General features: G+C 42.3%; 1 protein-coding gene across 8 annotated transcripts in view; it reads left to right on the top strand.

The window, feature by feature from the left end:
* GLIS1 (GLIS family zinc finger 1) overlaps positions 1 to 20,184 on the top strand; it is a 272,015-nt gene that overhangs the window by 752 nt on the left and 251,079 nt on the right. For 2 of the 8 annotated variants that reach the window (XM_045026539.1, XM_045026535.1), the window contains exons 1-2: positions 7,855 to 7,947; positions 10,938 to 11,327. In XM_045026539.1, the coding sequence (XP_044882474.1) occupies positions 7,887 to 7,947; positions 10,938 to 11,327 (451 nt within the window). In that variant the 5' untranslated portion in view covers positions 7,855 to 7,886. Of the gene's footprint in view, positions 1 to 7,619; positions 7,775 to 7,854; positions 7,948 to 10,030; positions 10,154 to 10,937; positions 11,328 to 20,184 lie in introns of those variants that run through there. The other 6 variants (XM_045026537.1, XM_045026534.1, XM_045026538.1 and 3 more) reach the window with 6 other exon arrangements.

Below are 20,184 nucleotides of genomic sequence, written 5' to 3'. Positions count from 1 at the left end.
ATAAGAAATAGCCAGCATGGTTTTGTCAAAAGTAAATCATGCCAAGCCAGTCTAATTTCCTATATGACCGGATTATTAGCCAGATAGATCACGTCTACGATTTCCTCCCTATCTGTCCTGATTTTAGTAAGGCTTGTGACACCGTTCCCCATGACATTCTCATAGACAGACTAGGGATAGGTGGTCTAGATGAAATTACTATAAAATGCATGCACAATTGGTTGAAAAACTGTACTCAAAGAGTAGTTCTCAATGGAGCCTTCCAACGGTTTGCTGTCAAACTGGGGGGATGTTTCTAAAGCGGGCCCATAGGGCCTGTCCTGAGTCTGATACTATTTTAATATTAATGACTTGGATACTGGAGTTGCAAGTACGCTTATAAAATTTGCAGATGACACCAAGCTGGGAGATTTTGCTAACCCTTTGGAGGACAGGGTTAGTGTTCCAAGTGATCTTGACAAACTAGAGAATTGGTCTGAATTAAACAAGATGAAATTCAATAAAGACAAGTGCAATGTACTTCACTTAGGAAGGAAGAATCAAATACACAATAAGGAATAACTGCTAGGCAGTAGGAAGTACTGCTGAAAAGGATCACAGGCCTTGAGTGGATCACAAATTGAATACTAGCCAACAAAGTGCGGCAGTTGCAAAAAAAATGCTAATAGTTGTGGTTGTATTAGCAAGAGTGTTGTGTGTAAGACAGGAGGTAATTCTCCTTTCATGAGCACTTCTGAAGCCTCAGCTGTTGTGTCCGGTTCTGGGCATTACACTTTAAGAAAGATCTGGACAAGCTGGAGAGAGTCCAGAGGAAAGTAACAAATGATAAGTTTAGAAAACCTGACCTATGAAGAAACCCAGTTTTTAAAACCTATCTTTAGTCTTGGGAAAAGACGAGTGAGGGGGAATCTGATAAGTCTTTATATATGTTAAAGGCTGTTATAAAGAGGATTGTGATCACTTGTTCTCGATATCCAATGAAGGTAGTATGAGAAGTAATCAGCTTTATATGCCACAAAGGAGGTTTAGGTTAGATATAAGGACAAATTTTCTAATAGGATAATGAAAAGTACTGGAATAGGTTTCTAAGGAAGGTTGTCACTTTAAGAACAGGTTGGACAGACACCTGTCAGGGATGGTCTAGATTTACTTTGTCCTGCCTCAGCACAGTAAGCTGGACTAGATGACCTTGTGAGGTCACTTCCAATCCTACGTTCCTGTGATTCTAGGATCTCATGGCAGGATTGGGACCTGAGTCCATATCTTTACATACACATAAGTGAACAAACCTGAAGCCTGTTTGCCACACCACTTTCATATTAACGAGGTCGTTCTAGGAAGAACTGGCACTGCTGCCTACGGTTAACGTTACCTAACACTTTCCAGTATAGGACCCTATTTTCAGTTGGTTGTAACTTTGCCATACTAAAAGTTTGGGTTGAAGAGACAAGGTGGGTGAGGTAATATCCTTTATTGGACCAGCTTTTGTTGGTGACCGAGACAAGCTTTTGAGCTTATACAGATCTCTTCAGCTCTGGGAAAGGTACTCAGAGTGTCGCTGGGAAATAGCGGGTGGAACAGATTGTTTGGCATAAGTAGTTAACACATTTCAAGGGACCATTCTAAGTGAAGAGGCTCCTTAACACCCCACCAGTCATAGGGAGGAAAGGAAGTGGGGAAGAAGTAGTTGTGGGGGATTGAGAGTTACAGATTATTGTAATAAGCAATAAATCCGGTGTCTCTATTCAGTCTGTGATTTTTAGTGTCTAGCAAAGTTATGAAAAGTGCCCAGACTTGTCTTTTGAAAGTGTTGTGCAGGTTTCCTATAAGGGCCCTGACTGATAGGTCAGATATAGAGTGACTGAAGGTCATAGGGTAAAAATTGGGTAACTGGAAGGGGACACCAAGCAGAAAACCCCCAACAACATCCACTACTCCTCAAAGACATTTAGGGAGTTAAGTGGACACTGCCCCAGGGCAATCTGCTCAGAGACAAGATTGGACAAGGGAACAGAAATAGGCCCCACAGTTGCACGACATCCGTCCAACATCCTCCTTCTGGTATGATGGGTGGCCATCTTGGCCAGTGCTAGGAGGTGGTTGATGGGGAGGTCCCGTGACTTGATGGACCAATGGATGGGGTGTGCCCAGATCAGGAGGTGCAGGGAAAAGTGCAGCCGGCACCTCAGTAAGAGGTTCTGGAGGAGCCAGAAGAGGAGCTGCAACCTGATGCACTCTACATAGATGTGTGACAGGGTCTCCCTCTTGCCACAAAAGGGGCAGGTGTTGGGAGTTTGTGAACCACGTTGGGTACGTGCCCATGCTTGCAGTTCCATGAACCAGCTGCCAACTAATGTCCCCAATGGGCCATGGAACCTGGGTGCATTGGAAGGCGTGGAGTGAATGAGAGAGGGAACTGCCGAAAGAGAAAAGATGGATTTGTGGTTCAGGCAGTTGAATGGTGCCCTGGAGAACTGGATTCTATCCCTGTCTCTGCTGCAGAGTTTCTGTGTGATGCTGGGCAGGTCACATAAACCAAACTTTTCACAGGTGGCCACTGTGTTTGCCTTGCTTTGTGGGTGCACAGTTTAAAGCCTGGTGTCTGATTTGCAGAAGTGCTGAGTGCTCACAACTGCACCTGAAGTCAATGGGGGCTGTGCTTTGAACATGTTAAGTGCTATACAGTTCTATGGCTATGGCTACACAGCCATGCCGTTGTAATGCGCACAGCGTAGCCACTCTGTCACCAGGAGAGCACTCTCCTGACGACAAAATAAAACCACCCTACAACAAGGGGCGGGAGAGTGTCTCCTACCAATGAAGCACCATCCACACTGGTGCTTTTCATTGTTAGAACTTTTGTCATTCGGAGGGTTCACATCCCTGAGCGCCAAGTTTTAACAAAAGAGCAGTGTAGAAAACTCAGGTGCAAAGTCTCAAGTTTTGCCCCCTAAACTTAGTGGACACTTTTGACAATTTCTGCTTTAATCTCTGTGCCTCAGGTCCCCATCTGTAAAATGGGGATACTGCTACCTCATACCTCACAGGGGGTATTGTGAAGATAGATTTAACTCATGTTTGTGAAGTACTCTGATGGTATGGTGATGAGCGGCATAGCAACGCCCAGGAGGGGATTAACAATTCTGCATTTACTGCATGCCATCCACACCCTGCACTGAATATGCTCTGTGTGTGGCCCTCATGCCAATGAGGAGAAAACAAAAGTCAACCATTCGGTGAGCATCATTCATCCTGCGCACTGAATGAGGCAGACGTCCTGTGGACAAATGTGCTGCTATTTAATTATAATGCATACACACGGCGTTGAATGAATGCAACCTGATTTCTAGCATTTCCTAACTTTTGAGGGTTTAATTATCTGCAGCTTAAATTTTCTTTTAAAGTAGGTGGTTGGTTTTGTTTTGCTTTTTGTATGCATGGTGGAGCTACTGTGTGAGATGAATCTATAACTGCTGCAGAAATAACTAACATAGTTTTTGCATCTAAAGTACAGTAACCCTAACTGAGTGTGTCAGGTAGAATAGTCCTATTTATCCAGAATCCTGTACAGTTATCTGCCAAATTTCCAATAAAAAGGACCAAAGGAATTGCACTGAGCCTTTGATCCTTGGATCACTGGCCACCTATTATATTTTTGGCATCTAAAGTGGAGTGAAGATTTTTCTTGTTTTTCCCAGTCCAGGGTATGCTGGCTACCAGTTCCATTTGAAAAGAGACTGACTTTTGAAAGATAAAAATCACATTGATCTGGGGGCCTTTTCTTTTAACTACAAGTTTATTAAACAAATCTGTAAATTATGAAGGAATGGCTGAACACACCACTAGTTAATGAGTGGTCAGTTTGACCTTGCTGTCTTAATTTAAGAGGTCATTTAAAAACCATTAAAAGAAAGGACTCATGGTTTTTGTGCTGCCTTAAAGGGACATTATCAGTCTTTAAAAATGAACGCATCTCCAGAGATATCCCCTTTGGTTAAGAATTTGTCTGGCTTTGTTTTTTATACTATCTGTGTTGCAGTAAATTTAAAATAAAAACAAGCCTGGATTTTTGCATGACATTGTAAATTAATTTGTGTGTGAGAATTAACAGCACATTTGAAAACTGGGTTATTTATAACAGGGGTTTTCATCTCTCCCGCAAGGAATGTTTTTTATTTTAAATAGAATCCTGATGGTAACATATACTCACTGTAACAACTGTTAAAGCAGGGCAGTTCTAAGGCATTGCAATCTCAAGCATATCCCTTTTAAAAATTTCAACCCTCCTTACATAAGCAAAAGCAGGACTTTCCGTATGGAAGCCAGTGAATAAATCAGATCTATGTGTTTGCTCTTCAGAGTCCATTTTAAAGGTGACTTTGTTTTAGTTATTTTCCTCCAGAAAAAACCTACACAGTGAAACAGAGACCTCAGAGCATGGCTCACATCTAAATAGAGTATCTTGTAGAGAGCCCCTGTTCTGCTGGCCTCAGACAACATCCCTGTGGCTACCACAGCAGTTGATTACTAGTGAAGATGGTAATATAAGGAGAGTATTTTTGGAGACAGTATTTTATCCATTGATTCCCATGGACTCCTGTGGATTTCAGGGGTCAGACCCTAAGAGGGCTGTCCATTGGGGGGGGGAGGGGGATTAATTGCATTGTCCCCTTTTCATCTTCATTTAATGACCTTCCTCATCCATTTTTTTTTGTTGTTCCCTTTTCCTCTGCCACCCGTTACTGTCTGGTTCTTTCCCCCTGCTGATGCTTCCTTGTTCCCTTCCCACCTACTCTGATCTCGAGGAGCAGCTTGAATTAGAGACTGCTGTGTACCACCCTCCATTTTTACAGCAGCCAGTACAGGTGTTGGGGCTCTTCATTGCAAAGAAGAACCCAGGTGCCTGTAGAAGCACCTGGCAACAGAGAAGGAACCAACATCATGGCATTGACCAGTTAGCCACAACCATCAGTAACAGAACAGTTCCGGTAACCAAACTTGTTCAAACATCAATCTTTCTTCCCACCACCATGAAAGTTTTTTTTGTTTGGGATCTGTGCTTTTCTATGACCCTGGTGTACCAGTGAAAACACATCAGCTAGCTGCAGGTATATCACTGTGGTTGCTAGCATCGCTTTCCTGGTCAATGGGGCAAGACATTTGTTTCTGGTCTCAGAACCAAGTTACATCACCGCCGTATTAAGAGCATGCAGACTTCTGAAATGCATAATATTGAGATGATTTAATTGTTTAGTCTTGATCTAATCTGAATAGGAGCAAGGTTACTACCTTATGGCTGGATTGTGAGTATACACACAGCCCTGAGTAAGGGGTTGTGCCTATATTGCACCAACCCAGAAATAGCTTCAGCAAGCTTTGTGACAAATATCCTCCTGCATCACTGTTCCCTCTGTTTCCTTTTTGCTTCTGGCAGGTGCTAGTTTACTGTTATAATGGTCAGTTACTACCCACCAGTAGCTGAAAGCCTGTGCTGTGGCACCCATGCTCAGGTGGTGGGTTACTTGAGCCATCTCCCTAATACAATCAATTAAACTGTTGCATGCAAATTAGCTGCAGAGTAAGGGTAGTGATTGATTTAATTACCTCTGATCACAATAGTGGAGGATTCTTGGCATGAGATAGATACATGCCATACTGTAGCAGCATTCCATAGGGGTGTGATTTGTGAAGTCAAAATGGCTGAGAACTTAAAAATTGGACAGTAACAGACCACAAAACCCAGTGCTCATTCAACCTGGTGATAGTCTAACAAAAAGAGCTCTCACCCATGCTCGTAGCAGCTTCCGGCATGTCACAGTGATGTTTTAGGCTTCAGAGTCACAGAATGACAATCTTGCAATCCTATTAGAGTCCAACCTGGATCAGCTACTCTGCCAGTGAGTGTGTGTGGGGGGGCCAAGGTTCTGTTCATTCCCCATCCCCACCTTCCCCCTTGGCCTAGGAAGGGAGTAAACAGGCAAATAGCCTGACTCCTATGTGCCTGGACCTTAGAACCAGGTCACCCACCCAGGGAGGTTCAAATCAAATCACAATCTCACTCCCACCAGCTTAATTGAAGAGTTTTGGAAAGTAAAACTAAAATTCTACCCCAGACAGGGCTGTCCATGCACAGAACTTCATTGGGGGTTGGGGCAAACTCTGAAACTGAGGACCCCCCTCCATCCAGAAAAATTACCATGGAGGTGAGGTCCCAGCAGGGGAAGGGGAATAGAGCAAGTCTGCCCTGTACTCACACCACAGTGGTGGCTCCTGTCCAGGGTGCTGGGCCTGATTGTCTACTCTGGGGTCACAGTGCCACTCAGGGTTGGCCCGGCCACCCCTCCATCATGAACAAATTTGAGCATGTGGCATTGCAACCTGCTGTGCTGTGCCAGTCAGCTTGGGAGCCCTCTCAAACAAGGGGCTTGGCGCAAACTACCCCTTTCCCCCACTTCTGGGCAATTCTGACTAAAGGCCAGCATTGCCTGTACTCTCAGGGAAAGGACGTCCTTCCTGTCTCTGCCACTCCAGGGACAGTAATGGTGACGCCATCAGAGGTGGAGAGGAGGCAGTGAGGACAGGCCTGAGCCTGCAACCTTCATACATGAGTAGCCAGTCCCACTGAACTCCACCCTTAGCATCCAGACATGTGAATCCAAATGGCTGGTGAAAAAATCATCACTGAAACAACTGAGAGTGATGGGTGAGAGGGCCCAGTGATTAACTTTCCTGAGGTGTACGAAGATGGGATTTGATGATCCAGAGCTGGGACAGAGTGACAGTGTTGGGGTGAGAAAACATTCACAACACAAGCCCTGCATCCAGCAAAGTCATGGTGAACCAGTGCAGAAAAGTGTCTTACCAGTAGTAAATCCACTTGCCTGCCCTTGCACACCAGTTCTAAAATATATTGTAATATGCTTTTTGGGAGCAGCCAGTGGAGGATACTTACACACTGTCTATTGCATACAGGTGAACTGGAGTTCTCTGCACAGACCCTGATTACTTTATGCAGTGTGAGAGAGCAGGTGTGAACCGGCCTTTCTCATGGCAGCCACCTGTGTTTGCACTTTGGGTCTGACCCTTCTCTCACTCATGCTGGCCTCAGTGCAATTACTCTTGATTGACACCAGTGAGAGATCAGAATCAGGCCCAGTGTCTGCAGGTTAGAGATCCCATCGTTGCCCTTGAGGTGTCAGGCATTTCCTGCAGTAGCCCCTAGGTGTGGGACTTGCTTCTCCCTTGAATCCAGCCCAGTCCATATCCCACCTCTGGTAGAAAGAAGTGTCCTTTTAGACTGACATGTTGGCCCTCTGACTTCTCTCTTCCCTCCTCTTTTTGCACTATGTTCCTTCAGTCACATTCACTGTAATAGCAGCAAAGAATCCTGTGGCACCTTATAGACTAACAGACGTTTTGCAGCATGAGCTTTCGTGGGTGAATACCCACTTCTTCGGATGCAAGTGATGTAATGTTCACTGTAATGTTTTACTCTAGGGCACAGCTCCAGAAGCTCTGTGGGTTGAGGTAAGGGGCTCTTTAATTGATAATTATATTAAGTATGTGGTGGCCTCTGCTGGTATTTAGAAAAAGTATTTTATTAGTCATTTCACACTTTGCATAAGCCAGTTCACTCCATTGACTTTAGTGATGGTGCATCTGCTTACACTGGGGCTGAATTTGGCCCAGCGACTTGAAATTTCATCACTGAACTATCGAGAGAAAACAGTCTGACTACAAGAACAAATATGCTTAAATCACACAACGGCTGGATGTAAGTGGCCTAAAGCAGGAAATTCACAATGAGATCAGTAGCAGCCTAAGTGTTAAATTTCCTTCTTTTCTTAGTTTAAAAAGATTCTTAACATCTAAAAAGAAAAATCAACATGAAAAATTATAAAGCTTATCTGATGTTACCTGTGTTCCAGGAAAAAACAGAGAAACAAGGTGGGTGAGGTAATATCTTTTATTTGACCAATTTTGGTTGGTGAGAAAACTCCCAGGAAAAATACATTGTTGGTCTGGACCTCAGCTGTGTGAACTGGTGTAGCAATACCAATTTATACCAGCTGGGGACCTGACCCTGTGTATTTAAGTGTAATGTAAACACCAGGCCTTTCCTTTTCTAAGATCCAATGTGATTTCCCTAGTTACATTGTAGTATGACATATTTAATTCCCCCTATAAATTTTAATGCCACTTCACAAATCATGGTTTAGTGTGTTGTTAATTTAAGATGCAAATTTAGTATATTATTATTCATTTCCAATAGCACCTATAATTTGCTAGACATTTTCCAAATGGAAAAGAAGGAACTTCTGCTGTCCTCATTAAGCTACAGCCAGAGAGACCAGCAGGGGAAGGGGTACAACCAATTAGTAGTGGGCAAGATGGTAATTGGCCACATCATGGGAGCATAAAGTTAATACAGGTTTGTTTGGTTGTTTTTAACCCTCATGACATCACCCCTGGACTGGGTCACAATTTGAGGTTCGTGCCCCACAGCTGATTTTTCAATCTGTCTTGCTTGGGTTTTTTATTTAACCCTCCTCCCCGGTGATATTTGTGTCATGGGCTACTCATTTGCCAAATTCTGTATCTGTTAATGGAAGCTATTGAATTACACCAGTACAAAAAGAACCCTCACCTGATTTTGTTTATAATATTTAAAAGTGGCCTAAGTGGGGTTAGACTAGATGACCTCCTGAGGTCTCTTCCAGCCCTAATTTTCTATGATTCTAAGTGATTTTTATGATGTAAATCACATTCTGCCAAGTGAGCTACAATAGTTATGGTAAGTGCCATCAAAGGACGCCACGGCCTTTGTGCTTCTCATAACGGGGAAAAAGGGACTCTAAGGGTTGGTACATCGTTGTCCCTGATTTTTAAATTGATGGAGCAGTCCTAAATCCTGTGGGTGTATCCTCCAGGTTTGTCCTGCAGGCAAATTAAAACTCTTTCTGACCAGATTTCATTCTGCCTCACCCTAGGCAGCCCTGCTGTCAGCAGCCCCTGACAGAACACAGTCTGTAAAGCAGGGCTAAGCTTCATCCCTGCATTCAGTTTGGGCTGTGAGGTGTTTTGACCTGTTGCAGGTATGCTAGTATTGCCTCATGATAGTGCATCCTAGCTGTGTGTGCATATATGCCTAAGTCATGCATCTCTGCACCTCACTATGGATGGAACAGGCTGACACAGTGTATAAAGGGAGGTGCAAGTATAGATAAAACTGCAAAGGCCATGTGAAGATGTGGCCAGATTGTACCTAGCTCTGAAAGACAGCGAGGAGGCCTGCCTCTCTGACACTCAGCACTGGTATAGCTTGTCCTGCCACTAAGCACCTTTGACTTGGTGGCTGAGTAGCTGAACCTGCTATGTAGCTGTAGGTACAGAATACCAATGTGTCTATCCCTGGAATGGATGGGTGCATGTGTTTGCGTACACACCCACGTGAGACTCTGTGGCCATTGGTGTGCATGTATGTAAAGGTGCACACATGCACTTATATACCAGTGTGTGCCAGTACGGGTGAGGGGTGTGCCTGGGTGTAGTGTGTGCCCGTACGGGTGTGTGGTGTGCATGGGTGGGTGGTGTGTGGTGTGCAGGGGTGGGTAGTGTGTGCCAGTATGGGTGGTGTGCATGGTGTGTGTGTGTACGCCAGTACGGGTGGGTGGTGTGCATTGGTAGGTGGTGTGGGGTGTGCAGGGGTATGTGGGTGTGCCCATATGGGGGTGTGTGTGCACGTGGTGTAGTGTGTGCCCGTATGGGGGTGTGTGCATGGGTGCCCCTGCACCCCTGCGATGCGGGTGCGGGTGTGTACCTGTCCAGAGGGGGGCGCTACACCTGCCTGTACCTGCGCGTGCCGCCCGGACACGCGGGGCCGGCCAGGGGCTCACGCCGGCTCCGCCGCCTGTCAAGCCCCGACGGGGCGGGGGGCGCCCCGCCCCCTCCCCGCCCTGACTGGCTGGGGGCCGGGCTTGCTCCGGCGCCGCGGCAGGGCACTGGCCCGGGCTGCCGCCCGTCACGCAGCCGGCCCGGCGGGGGCGGGGGCTCGGGCTCGGCGGGACGGTGCTGGCGGCGCGGTGCCGGCGGTGGCAGCGGCGGCGGCGGCGGCCGGGAGGAGGGAGCCCGCTTGCCTGCACCCCCGGGCCAGGTAGGCGCGCGCGGGGGGCGAGGGGCTGGGCGGTGTCTGGCGGGCGCTGCTGTCCGGTGCCCCCTGCCTCGGCAGCTCCTGGCCCCGCTGCCCCCGGGCCGGGCCGGGCTGGGCTGGGGCAGCCGGGCGGGTGCCACCCCCTGGCGGGCGCTGCCTGGCGGAGGAGCCGAGCCCCCGCGAGCCGCACTGCCCCCCAGGCAGCGGATGAGCAAGTCGTGAAAGTCCGGAGCTCAGAACCACGCTACGCAAACAGCCTTGTTTGCCTGAGAACCGCAGCGCTCCTTGTCCGGGCGGCTGCTGGTTGCATGGTTCAGCTGAACGGAACCAGCCTGAACAAACCATTCAAAGGTTTTTCTTTTTCCTTTCCCCGAAAGGACCAGCAGTGTCACCGGGAAAAACCCAACCCACCAGCCAAACCTATGAGCAGTTTTAAAAGCTAAACTCCCCGCTCTCTCCTTAGCAGCCCCAGAGCCTTGAAAAGTGCCTTTCCATCCCTGTATTTAGGATTCTGTATGGGGAGAAAGTCCTGGCGTACCTTCCAGTTACAGTAATACAGGGTTTGTTTGACTAAACATCAGGAAACATCGCACTGAGAGTGTATTCATTAACTCTTTCGGGTTTCCACGTTTGCAGTAGCCTCTTCTTTTCAATGACCCACTGGCTAGAATATATGATGTTAGACCACAAGCTTGTAGGGTGTTTTTACCTGTTGTTTCCATTGCTTTAGGAGTTAAAGAGGCTCAGCTTCCATGCCATTTGACATTCCTTGTGCTGTTTTATGTAGGAGATAAGCAAGGACCCTTCCAGCAGAGGGACACAAATATGCACTATGAGGTTGCAGAGTTTCAGAAACCCAGTACCAGTGCAGCCTTCTTTGAAGCGATTGATAAATGCCAAGTAGTGCCTATGAAGGAACTGCCACAAGTGACTTGTTCCAACACTGGTAAAGCTTTTTTGAATTCTCAGATGTCCTTTAAAATAACTGTCAACAACAGCAGCGACAGTACAGAACCGCAGCAAAGTCCACATGAAATGTCAGTGCCGCTGTTAGATCTCATCCCCAAAAGACCAAGCATATTTGAGAGGCTTCCAATCCTTCAGCGGACACAGGAGTTCCGATGTCCTAAAAGCTCCAAAGAGTATTTCCAGCAGCAGAAACATCAAAGTATGAAGGGTGAGTTATAAAATGCATGAACCGAACAAACAAACAAACAAAACCCAACACAAATTTATCCGTATCAACATTTTTCTTTCTGGTCTTCAGGATATTTTCTGAAATGTTTATATAACACTGCAAATTTTTGTTCTTTCCACCTTCTAAATGCAAGATAATGTAAACCAGACTTTGTCTGCAGATGGACTGCATAGAGTTCTTGATACGTTTCAAGAAAATTTTGAGACCAGCATCCTCTTTAATTTCCTTGAGCAGCCTCTCCTCAGTTTTGGAAAACACACAGGGGATGGTCATATAAGCTGGGTCTGCTCACTGGGATGAACTGGGCTAGGTCGTCTTATTTCACACTGTTTTTGTGGCTTAAGGTAAATGCCTAGTTTTATTAAATTGTTTCACTGTAATTGTTTGAATTTTTATGTTAGACATTGAGAAGGTGTGATTAACATGTATGTAAGCAGTGAGTCCTCAGACACAGGATTCCTGATGTCTGAGAGGGATTGTATAAAATCAATTTTTTTTTAGTTTAGAAATGCATCTTTTCATCTATCATTCTTAAATAAGTTAATAACTAATGGCATTACATTTGGTTGGAAGTTGGTTATTTAAACCTGTCCGCCTTCTGCTATTTGATTGTGTTAGCTTATCAAGGTTCAATTTTAAAATATTCCACTCTCTAGATAATGGCTAGATACACAGATCTGGTTTCTGAGAGAATACAAGCACCTCATCCATGTTATAATACCACATACCTAGACAGATGTGCATAGATTATTAGAGCAAAGGCAGTTTTTTCTATAATGTTCACAAGGTGATTTCTCTTTGTATAAAAACCTACAGAAATATCCTCAATCTAGCTGATGTAAGATACTTCCCACTAGGAATTGCATCTATTTCTTTCCTTTCTATTGAAAAGTAAAGTAGACTGTTCACACATGGACTAGAAATGTTGTCTTTTGTGAGCTTTAACGTAGGGTAATGGGGCTGGCCACTATATTATTGTTCTGATTATAAATAACCTTTATGTTCTCTAGAGCTTCTGCATTTCCCTTCTGATTAAAGATTTTCCCAAGTTCAGCAAGGGTGAAATTTGTGTCTACTGCACACAGCTGAGATACGTGGGATTTGCAACTTCATTTGGGGATGGGGGGAGTGCACACAGGAGGGAGTGCACAGAGCTCTAGCACAGCTGTGCTGAAGTTCCTACTACAGGCTGTGGAAAGGACTGCATCCTGCCAGTTCCATCCCCCCACCCCCGCCTGATTGGTCACCAGGCACACCTTTGCTGCTTTCTCTGATTGCCTAAAAGCCCACCCATGTGTTGGCCCACAGCAGGCTGGTGTGGAACTCACTTCTGAGGGGCTCTGAGTCCCCATATGGTTTTCCTACAACCCCCATCCCCTCTTTAGAATAACAAAAGTTCCACTGTGTGTTGGCGTCCCTGCAGCAGAAAGAAGTGGGTCTGGGGAGAGGGACACACATTCATCGTAACTGATCACACTATCTTCCCTTTCCTCTCCAGTCATCACTGGAGTTTATTCCTGTTTGTAAAGCTTCCAGTTTCTCCGTTTAGGGCCCAAGCCTACAGATGCTTAAGCATGTAAGTAACCTGTACTACCCAAGTGAGCAAAATTATCCACATTTGGGATTGGGGTCTTTGCCATGTCCACCTGGTGCATAATGCTGGCATATTGGATTTTTCCAGTCTGAGTGTTTCAGCAATGCTGTTGGTTAAGACTTTTTAGCACAGACCAGAAGCTGGGAATAGGGGAAATGAAATGTTGTTGTGATAGATTCTCATTGTTCTGAAGTGTCCCTGACTCCAGTGAGCCTTAGTAGAGTGTCTGTTTCTTCCGACAAACTACGGTGTGCATTCATTCATCTCAGTCAAATGGAAACTGAAGCAACAGATTATAAGTAGTCTTCATGTTCTCTAAAGCTGCAGCGTTGTCCTTCTGATTAAAGATGCGCAGCTTGTGAAGTGACAGCAACTGCACACACACAGTTGTGCATTTTTCAAGTTCTCTCGCTGTGAGCCTCACTCTCTTCCAGTAATAATATTGACATTTCTAAAGCACCCACCGGACACTCCATAAGCAGGGAGATTGCGGTGCTACTACACCAACAATTGCCTGCTGATAACAAGAGCCACCTTATAAAATTAGATAATAGAATAATCAAATAATATACTAAATTGCAATTTAAAAAAAAGCCAAATGATGGTAAATCTGTAAGCATCCAGATTTTGCCAATAGCCCTGCAAGTAGGCTAAAGGTTATAGGAAAAGACAGGTGTATGTGGACGTGATGTAAGAAATAACCAAGAAATCAGAATGAGGGGAAAAAACTTCAAATGCACCCTGCAAAGGTTTTCAAGGGAGGAACTGGTGATAGCTTGATTTCAGACCATCACACAGTGGGTCTTCTGCACTTCAGTACTGCATATGGAATAACTCCCTCTTCAGTATGGGTTAGATTACAGAATACGCCTCCTGGTTTAGGTTTATCCCTTTTTGAAGGGTGGGAGCAGGGAGGAAGGACCCTCTTAACGTGAGCGTAACCCATTTTTATAGTTGTCTGTAAACATTTTGCCAAATGTGGCTTTAATTTTTTTTGTTTAAAAAAAAAAAAGATACTGCCCCATTAACAGCTTTGAGGCAATTGCAATGAGAAGGAGCAGCCTGTTGTTGCAACGTGCTCTATTTCATTCCTCTGCTGTTGCACGGTATTAAGTCTTGATGCTGCAAACACTTTCCATACCTGAACAACTAGTCTAATTGAACTCAGAGCAACTGGTCATGTGAGTAAAGTTACTCAGGTGTGTAAGTGTTTGCAGCCTGGGGCTGTCTATATTTCAGCAAAAATGCAGACTTTTTTTTTAAAAAAGAGAGCTTCAAATTTGTCCCTTTCTGGCAATGATTTTTATTTTAAATGTGACATTTTGCCCAACCTCTCTTTCGGTGTGATTGGCTGTGCTACATGCTGAGCCCTCCTTGTTTTACCTCTGATCTCAGTGGATTGCAAGCTGTAGTATTTGCACCCAAACACTGTTCCCTTAGAGGCACTTGTGGTCCACTGGGCATAGAATAACTGTAATAAAAGGTATGACTTACTTTACAATATTTTCCCGGGGTTATGTGGTTTTGCTGTATTTAATTTACTTAAATGCTATAATATGTGATTCGCAGGGTAGCACGGGGCAAAATAATAACCAGTTACACAAAAAATACTTGAGGTTTGGGTAGGGAAGAAAAATTGCGACAAAGTACATCAAAATCCTGTCCAACATGTCTTTAAAAACCCAATTAAAGCAGTTTTGATCATTACAATGAAATGCTCTTTTTTGCAGATTCATGCGATATATTGGATTCATGAGTCATCTGTGTTAACTCATGTCCTGTCCTTTGTGCCATTAGGGAAAATACTCCCAACTGCACAAACCTTTTCAGGAGCCACTTCAGACAGTTACTTAAATTAAGAGACAATAAAGTACTTTAGCCTTCAGTATTTGGTCACTTCCTTGATGAGGGTCATAATTATATGATTATTTACGTAGAGCCACAGATTAACTTAATGCTCTATACTAGCAAACTTGCACGTAAAAAAGAAAACAGGGGGCCAGTACTTGCAATACCTTACTCGTGTAAGTAATCTGATGACTACCGTGGGGCTATCTTTCCTGGATAATTAAAGATTTGCAGGACTGGGACAAAAGGCATAAGGTGGTGCAATATAACTAACCCAGTTATTATACAATATATTAGATATACGGATTGTTCTTATTGGGCCTGATCCTGTAACCCTCCCTCATATGAATGATCGTCATTTACCCAAATAGTCCCATTGAAGAGAATGAGATTACTTGCATGATTGAGAATTACTCATCTGAGTTTGGTGGGTTTCAGTTTTGGTCCCATTCTGAATGACAATCTCCATATTTACTCAATTTCATATATAGTACACAGGGGTGTTCTTTATCACCTCATTCTGATTCCCATACAAACCCAGCCCACTTCACATTTTGGGAGCATTGTAGTTTTGAATAATCTCTTACAATTAAATCTTATAGGTGTTCTCTTTTTTTTGTTTTGGGGTTTTTTATGTGAATAATGCATAATATAACATAACTCTCCTAATTTTTATTTATTGTATTTTTTATTTTATTCCCACCTTCCTGGAAAAAAAGAGAGAAACTGCATCTGAAATCACATTTGCTTTAGGTCATTTTAGTAAATCTTATTTTTTTTCTCAAATTAGCTAAAACTGTTATACGTTTCCAAAAGAGAAAATAAGTTTTCAGTTATTTTCTGCAGAAGGAAATTCCTTTGTGGTTTGTGTTTTGAGAATGGAAGTCACTGAATCGAATGTGCCCCTTTCATAGATTTCTAAATGCTATTGCACCAGTTAAAAAAAAAGGTGGCTCTAATTGCATCCAGTATTTAGGATTGCATTTTTTATCTAGAGATGCTTAATGAAACACAGAATAATTGGCAAATAAAAAACAAAAGAAATAACTACCAATATGTTACATAAAGGCATACAGCATCTATAATGTAAAAGCATAGAGCTTTCTGGTTTAGAAATAAATGAGCTGTTAGAAAGATGATAGTAGTAGATATCATTTAGCAATTATATATGATAATGAGATGTAATTATTTCAATCAGAAAAAAATGAACCTGATAATTAAAATGATACATTTTATAACATCTTGTGTTCTACTTGAAGGATGGATTTAAATGATTACTTTACTTTATTATGGCTTTAAAATTTTATATTGACACATTTAATGAAAACTAGGTTTACAATGTATTTTGTTAAATGGGGTGAGAGGAAAATTATTGTATTTTATTGTAAAGTACAAGACAGTTAAATTAGGACTTCAATTCTGCAAATACGAGTTACTTTGCTCTTTTGAGTCATCCTATTGATCTAATATTCAAACTGTTCTAAATTACTCAATTCTTAAATAGATCTAAATGGCTGTTCCCATTTTAGGGTCCAATCCTGCAAACACCTGCACACGAGGTGTGTGCTGAATGCTTTTTAATAGATTTAAAATCTTGTTATAGAACTGTTGAAAGATTATGTTTGTAAAACTGCTGAGCTTGGAAAGAAATGTGCATGTAAATGTCTTTTGCAAGAATGCACAAGCTGTCTTTATGCATATTCAGTCATAAGGGGGCTCTGAATAAACTCTGACAGTTATTCCATAGGCTGTGAGAATAGTTAAAACTATTAAATTCACCCCTCTTTGACAAATTCACATGGGAAATAAAGTGTAAATTTTAAGAATGCAGGTAATTAACCATTGGAACAATTTACCCAGAGTTATGGTGAAATCTCTATCACTTATAATTTTTAAATCAAGATTGGATGTTTTTGTAGAAGTTAGGCTGTAGGAATTGTTTTGAGAATGCTATGGCCTGTGTTATACAGAAGGTCAGGCTAGATGATCACAATGGTGCCTTCTGGCCTTGGAAACTATGAATAGTACTTTTCTTCTACAGAAAGACTCACTTCTTTAACAATGAGCAAAGATGTGCAATAGGCTGCTATTTAATGGTACAGGGTGAAATTGTATAGGGCTCCATTGAAGTCAATGGAAGGTTTGCTATTGACTTTGATGGGAGTCAGTATTTCAGCCATAATAATATTGTAGATATACCCTATGCTGTCAAGCGTGCTGAACAAGTATCAGCCCTTACATTAAATACGTCGGTAAACTTGGAAGTAAAATAATCAGGGGAATGTGTCTGTGGCAGATTTAGGATATTGTAGGTTAACTTCCATGTTTGATCAATATTACAATTACAAAATAATATTGTAGAAATGTGAATATTCCTCTGTTTTAGAGCTTTTTTGAAACATGCTTAAAGATGTTGACTGGGCAATTAGACAGGGATTATGGATGCAAACTGCTGCATTTCATACTCCAGGTTTCTATCAGTACATGTCAACAGACCAGAGAAGTCACGCAATCCGGCAATCGTTTCACAGTGTACGGTAACTCCTTTTAATATAGGGCTGGTTTGTTTACTTTATTTGTCAGCCTCAAGACTTTATTTCCCAGCACACTGATGCAACTTATAAATACAAAAAAAAAAGAAAAAAAAAGCTTGGATCAAAAGCAGGGGTGGTGTTTGCTAATTCTCATACAGTGTAATCTTACCCTAGAAATCTGAAAACAAGAGCAAAGATGTGTTTCTGAATATGACACAGCTGTTACCTCGTATCCCGAAAATCCTGAACATTGGAATAAAGTGGACAAAATGACTGGTTGAAGCACTAAAATAAAAGGAATAATTTTCAATGTGGCATGTTAAAATCAAAGACCATTTCATTTAAATTCAATTCCAATTCTACCTTTCAGTTTTAACTTTGAAGAATAGTTGCCAAGATTTTTTTTTTTCTCTACTGTACTTTCAGGCATTCAGTATATGAAACCCCAGAGGGTATCTCCTGCTTTCTGTTTGCAGAATCCATGCTTCACTGGTAACCTGGCACAAGGATTTTTTTTCTTTAGTATGGTTAATTTAGGTTTATGAAATGATTATTCATCACTGATGATTATTGGGAAAAGTGAGTTGCCAGAGCTGCTATAGGAAATAGACCCACATTCTGACTTTTAGCTTTTCAAATTCTGCCTTTTAGAAGTTGGGAATTGCAAGAACTTACATATTCAGATCGTCAAAAGTGATGATCTAGTTGTCTGTCTCTCCTTTAGATCATTGCATTTGTGTAAATATAATGTGAAGTATGTTTGGCCTTTTGTTTCACAGTGCTCGGATTTTTTTTTTGGTGCTTTACACAGTTAACTAATAAAAAACATTGTAATAGAATAAATCTCATTGGCTTTGTCTTAAGAGTGAGCTAATGCAAAGCATTTCAAATAGCATTGGAGTCTTGTATTCAAGGTTTTTCCGGTGAAGGAGGAGGAAGGATTTGTGGGTATGAGAATACATCAGTCTTTCTGGAATAAGGAGAAAGCAAATATATTTTTTTGTGTGGTGGTTTGCGTTTTTTGTGCACATTTAACCAGAGGAAAAAATGGTTCTAAGTAGACATAATCAAATACTGTAAAACACTTTTAAATACAGATCTCAATTGTTATTTTAAGTTTTTAAGGGGCTGGAGATTTAGTTTATTTTGGAACATTGCTGAACTGTATGAAATGTGTCTCTGGGGGACCAGGTATTTTAATACCTAGTAGAAGTTTGCATAACAGTAGATGATGTATTTAGCCTGCCTTCCAACGCTGTAAATAAATTACACATGTTGCTTTAGACAGAGATCATCCAATGTGTAAATCAAAGGCTAATTTTTTTAAATTAAGTAATATTTCGTAACTGAGATTTTTTTTTAAAAGATAAGAGTTAGATTATATACGACAATACTCGAGCCAAGTAACTTCCCAGCACGACATGGAAGGCCTTAGGTTATTTTAAATATGTGCCAGTGATTTGTTGCTTTTTGATAATTTTATGTGGTTAAGTAGCTTAAATACTGAAGTCAACAACCCCTGAGGCAAAGAAAGATAATACACTTACAATTCTATCTTAAAAACGAAATTTGATAGCTTCCACTTCTTAAGTCTATCTAACTCTCAGTGCAGTAAAAGGAAAATAGCAGTAAATGTATTAATTTAATTATGTACTTTTTTCTTATTTGCGTGTATAACATAACATGCACTTTAGATAAGAAACAAAATAGTTTGAAACAAAAGAAACAAAATGCTGTTAAATACTTCATGGTTAACACAACCTCAATTCCTTTATAATAAGTTTAAATATTAATTCTGTGGAATGTCAGATGCCTAAAGCTAGACATTAGTGATCTGCAGTTTCAAATATCTAGGAGTGGGTTTATGAAACAGGATATTTAACTGGGAGAGATGACTAGCACATTTCAGAGTTATCGGGACACAGACAACAGCGCAGGATGAGGTTTTATTTTTTAAAAAAGTCATAAAATGAAGAAAATTGTTTTAGGTGCACAGGGCTTGAAGAGCTTAGATTTAATTATTAATGTGGAAGAATAGCAGTGATTTCTTATGCATTTAATTTCTAGATCTGCTTGTTTTGATGTCTTCTCCTGCCCCTCTCTAGAGCAGCTGGCTTTGATTTAACCTGAATCCCACACTGAGGGCAAATGATCAGTCACTCACTTACAATTACTGTATGTAGAGCTCTTCACTGGAACATCTCTGAAGAGGAGTACTACACGAAAAAGAGCATCAAATGGGACTGGAATAATGTTTGAGGAAGGCAGCGCTCTGGTTCAAAAGGCCTCAGTTCACCACAAAACAGATCTCTCCACTTACCCTTCTTTGTGCAAATCCTGGTCTTTCCCCATGTTTTCTGTGGGTAAAAAAGAAATTACCGTTTTATTTACCAGTGTTTTCTGAAAGGATTTCCAGCATGGGATTTTCATAAACACTCAGGCCTGGTCTACGCTACAGAGTTAGGTCGACGTAAATTTACATTGACCTAACTCTTTAAGCGTCTACACTAAAATGGAGCTCTCACCGGTGTTACTCACCCACTACACTGATTTAATAACTCCACCTCCACAAGAGGCTTAGTGCTTAGGACCATGTAGTTAGGTTGATGCAGTGTCAGTGCAGACACTTCATTGCTTACATCGACTGTTACTGGCTTTCAGAAGCCATCCCACAATGCCTCACACTGACAGTTAAATTGGTGCAAGCACTCCTGGTGAGGATGCACACTGCTGGCACAAGGAGCGGAGTATGGACATGCAAAAGCGATTTAATTATGGCGGCTATACGTCAACGTAACTTAGGTCGACTTAATTTTGTAGCGTAGACTTGCCCTCCGTGTTGGCCTAACTTAAAGGCAAT

The sequence above is a fragment of the Mauremys mutica genome, chromosome 8 (assembly GCF_020497125.1).
Source record: "Mauremys mutica isolate MM-2020 ecotype Southern chromosome 8, ASM2049712v1, whole genome shotgun sequence".
Lineage (NCBI taxonomy): Eukaryota > Metazoa > Chordata > Testudines > Geoemydidae > Mauremys > Mauremys mutica.
The sequence above is the reverse complement of the archived record's forward strand: the minus strand, read 5'-3'. Positions and strand labels throughout refer to the sequence as shown.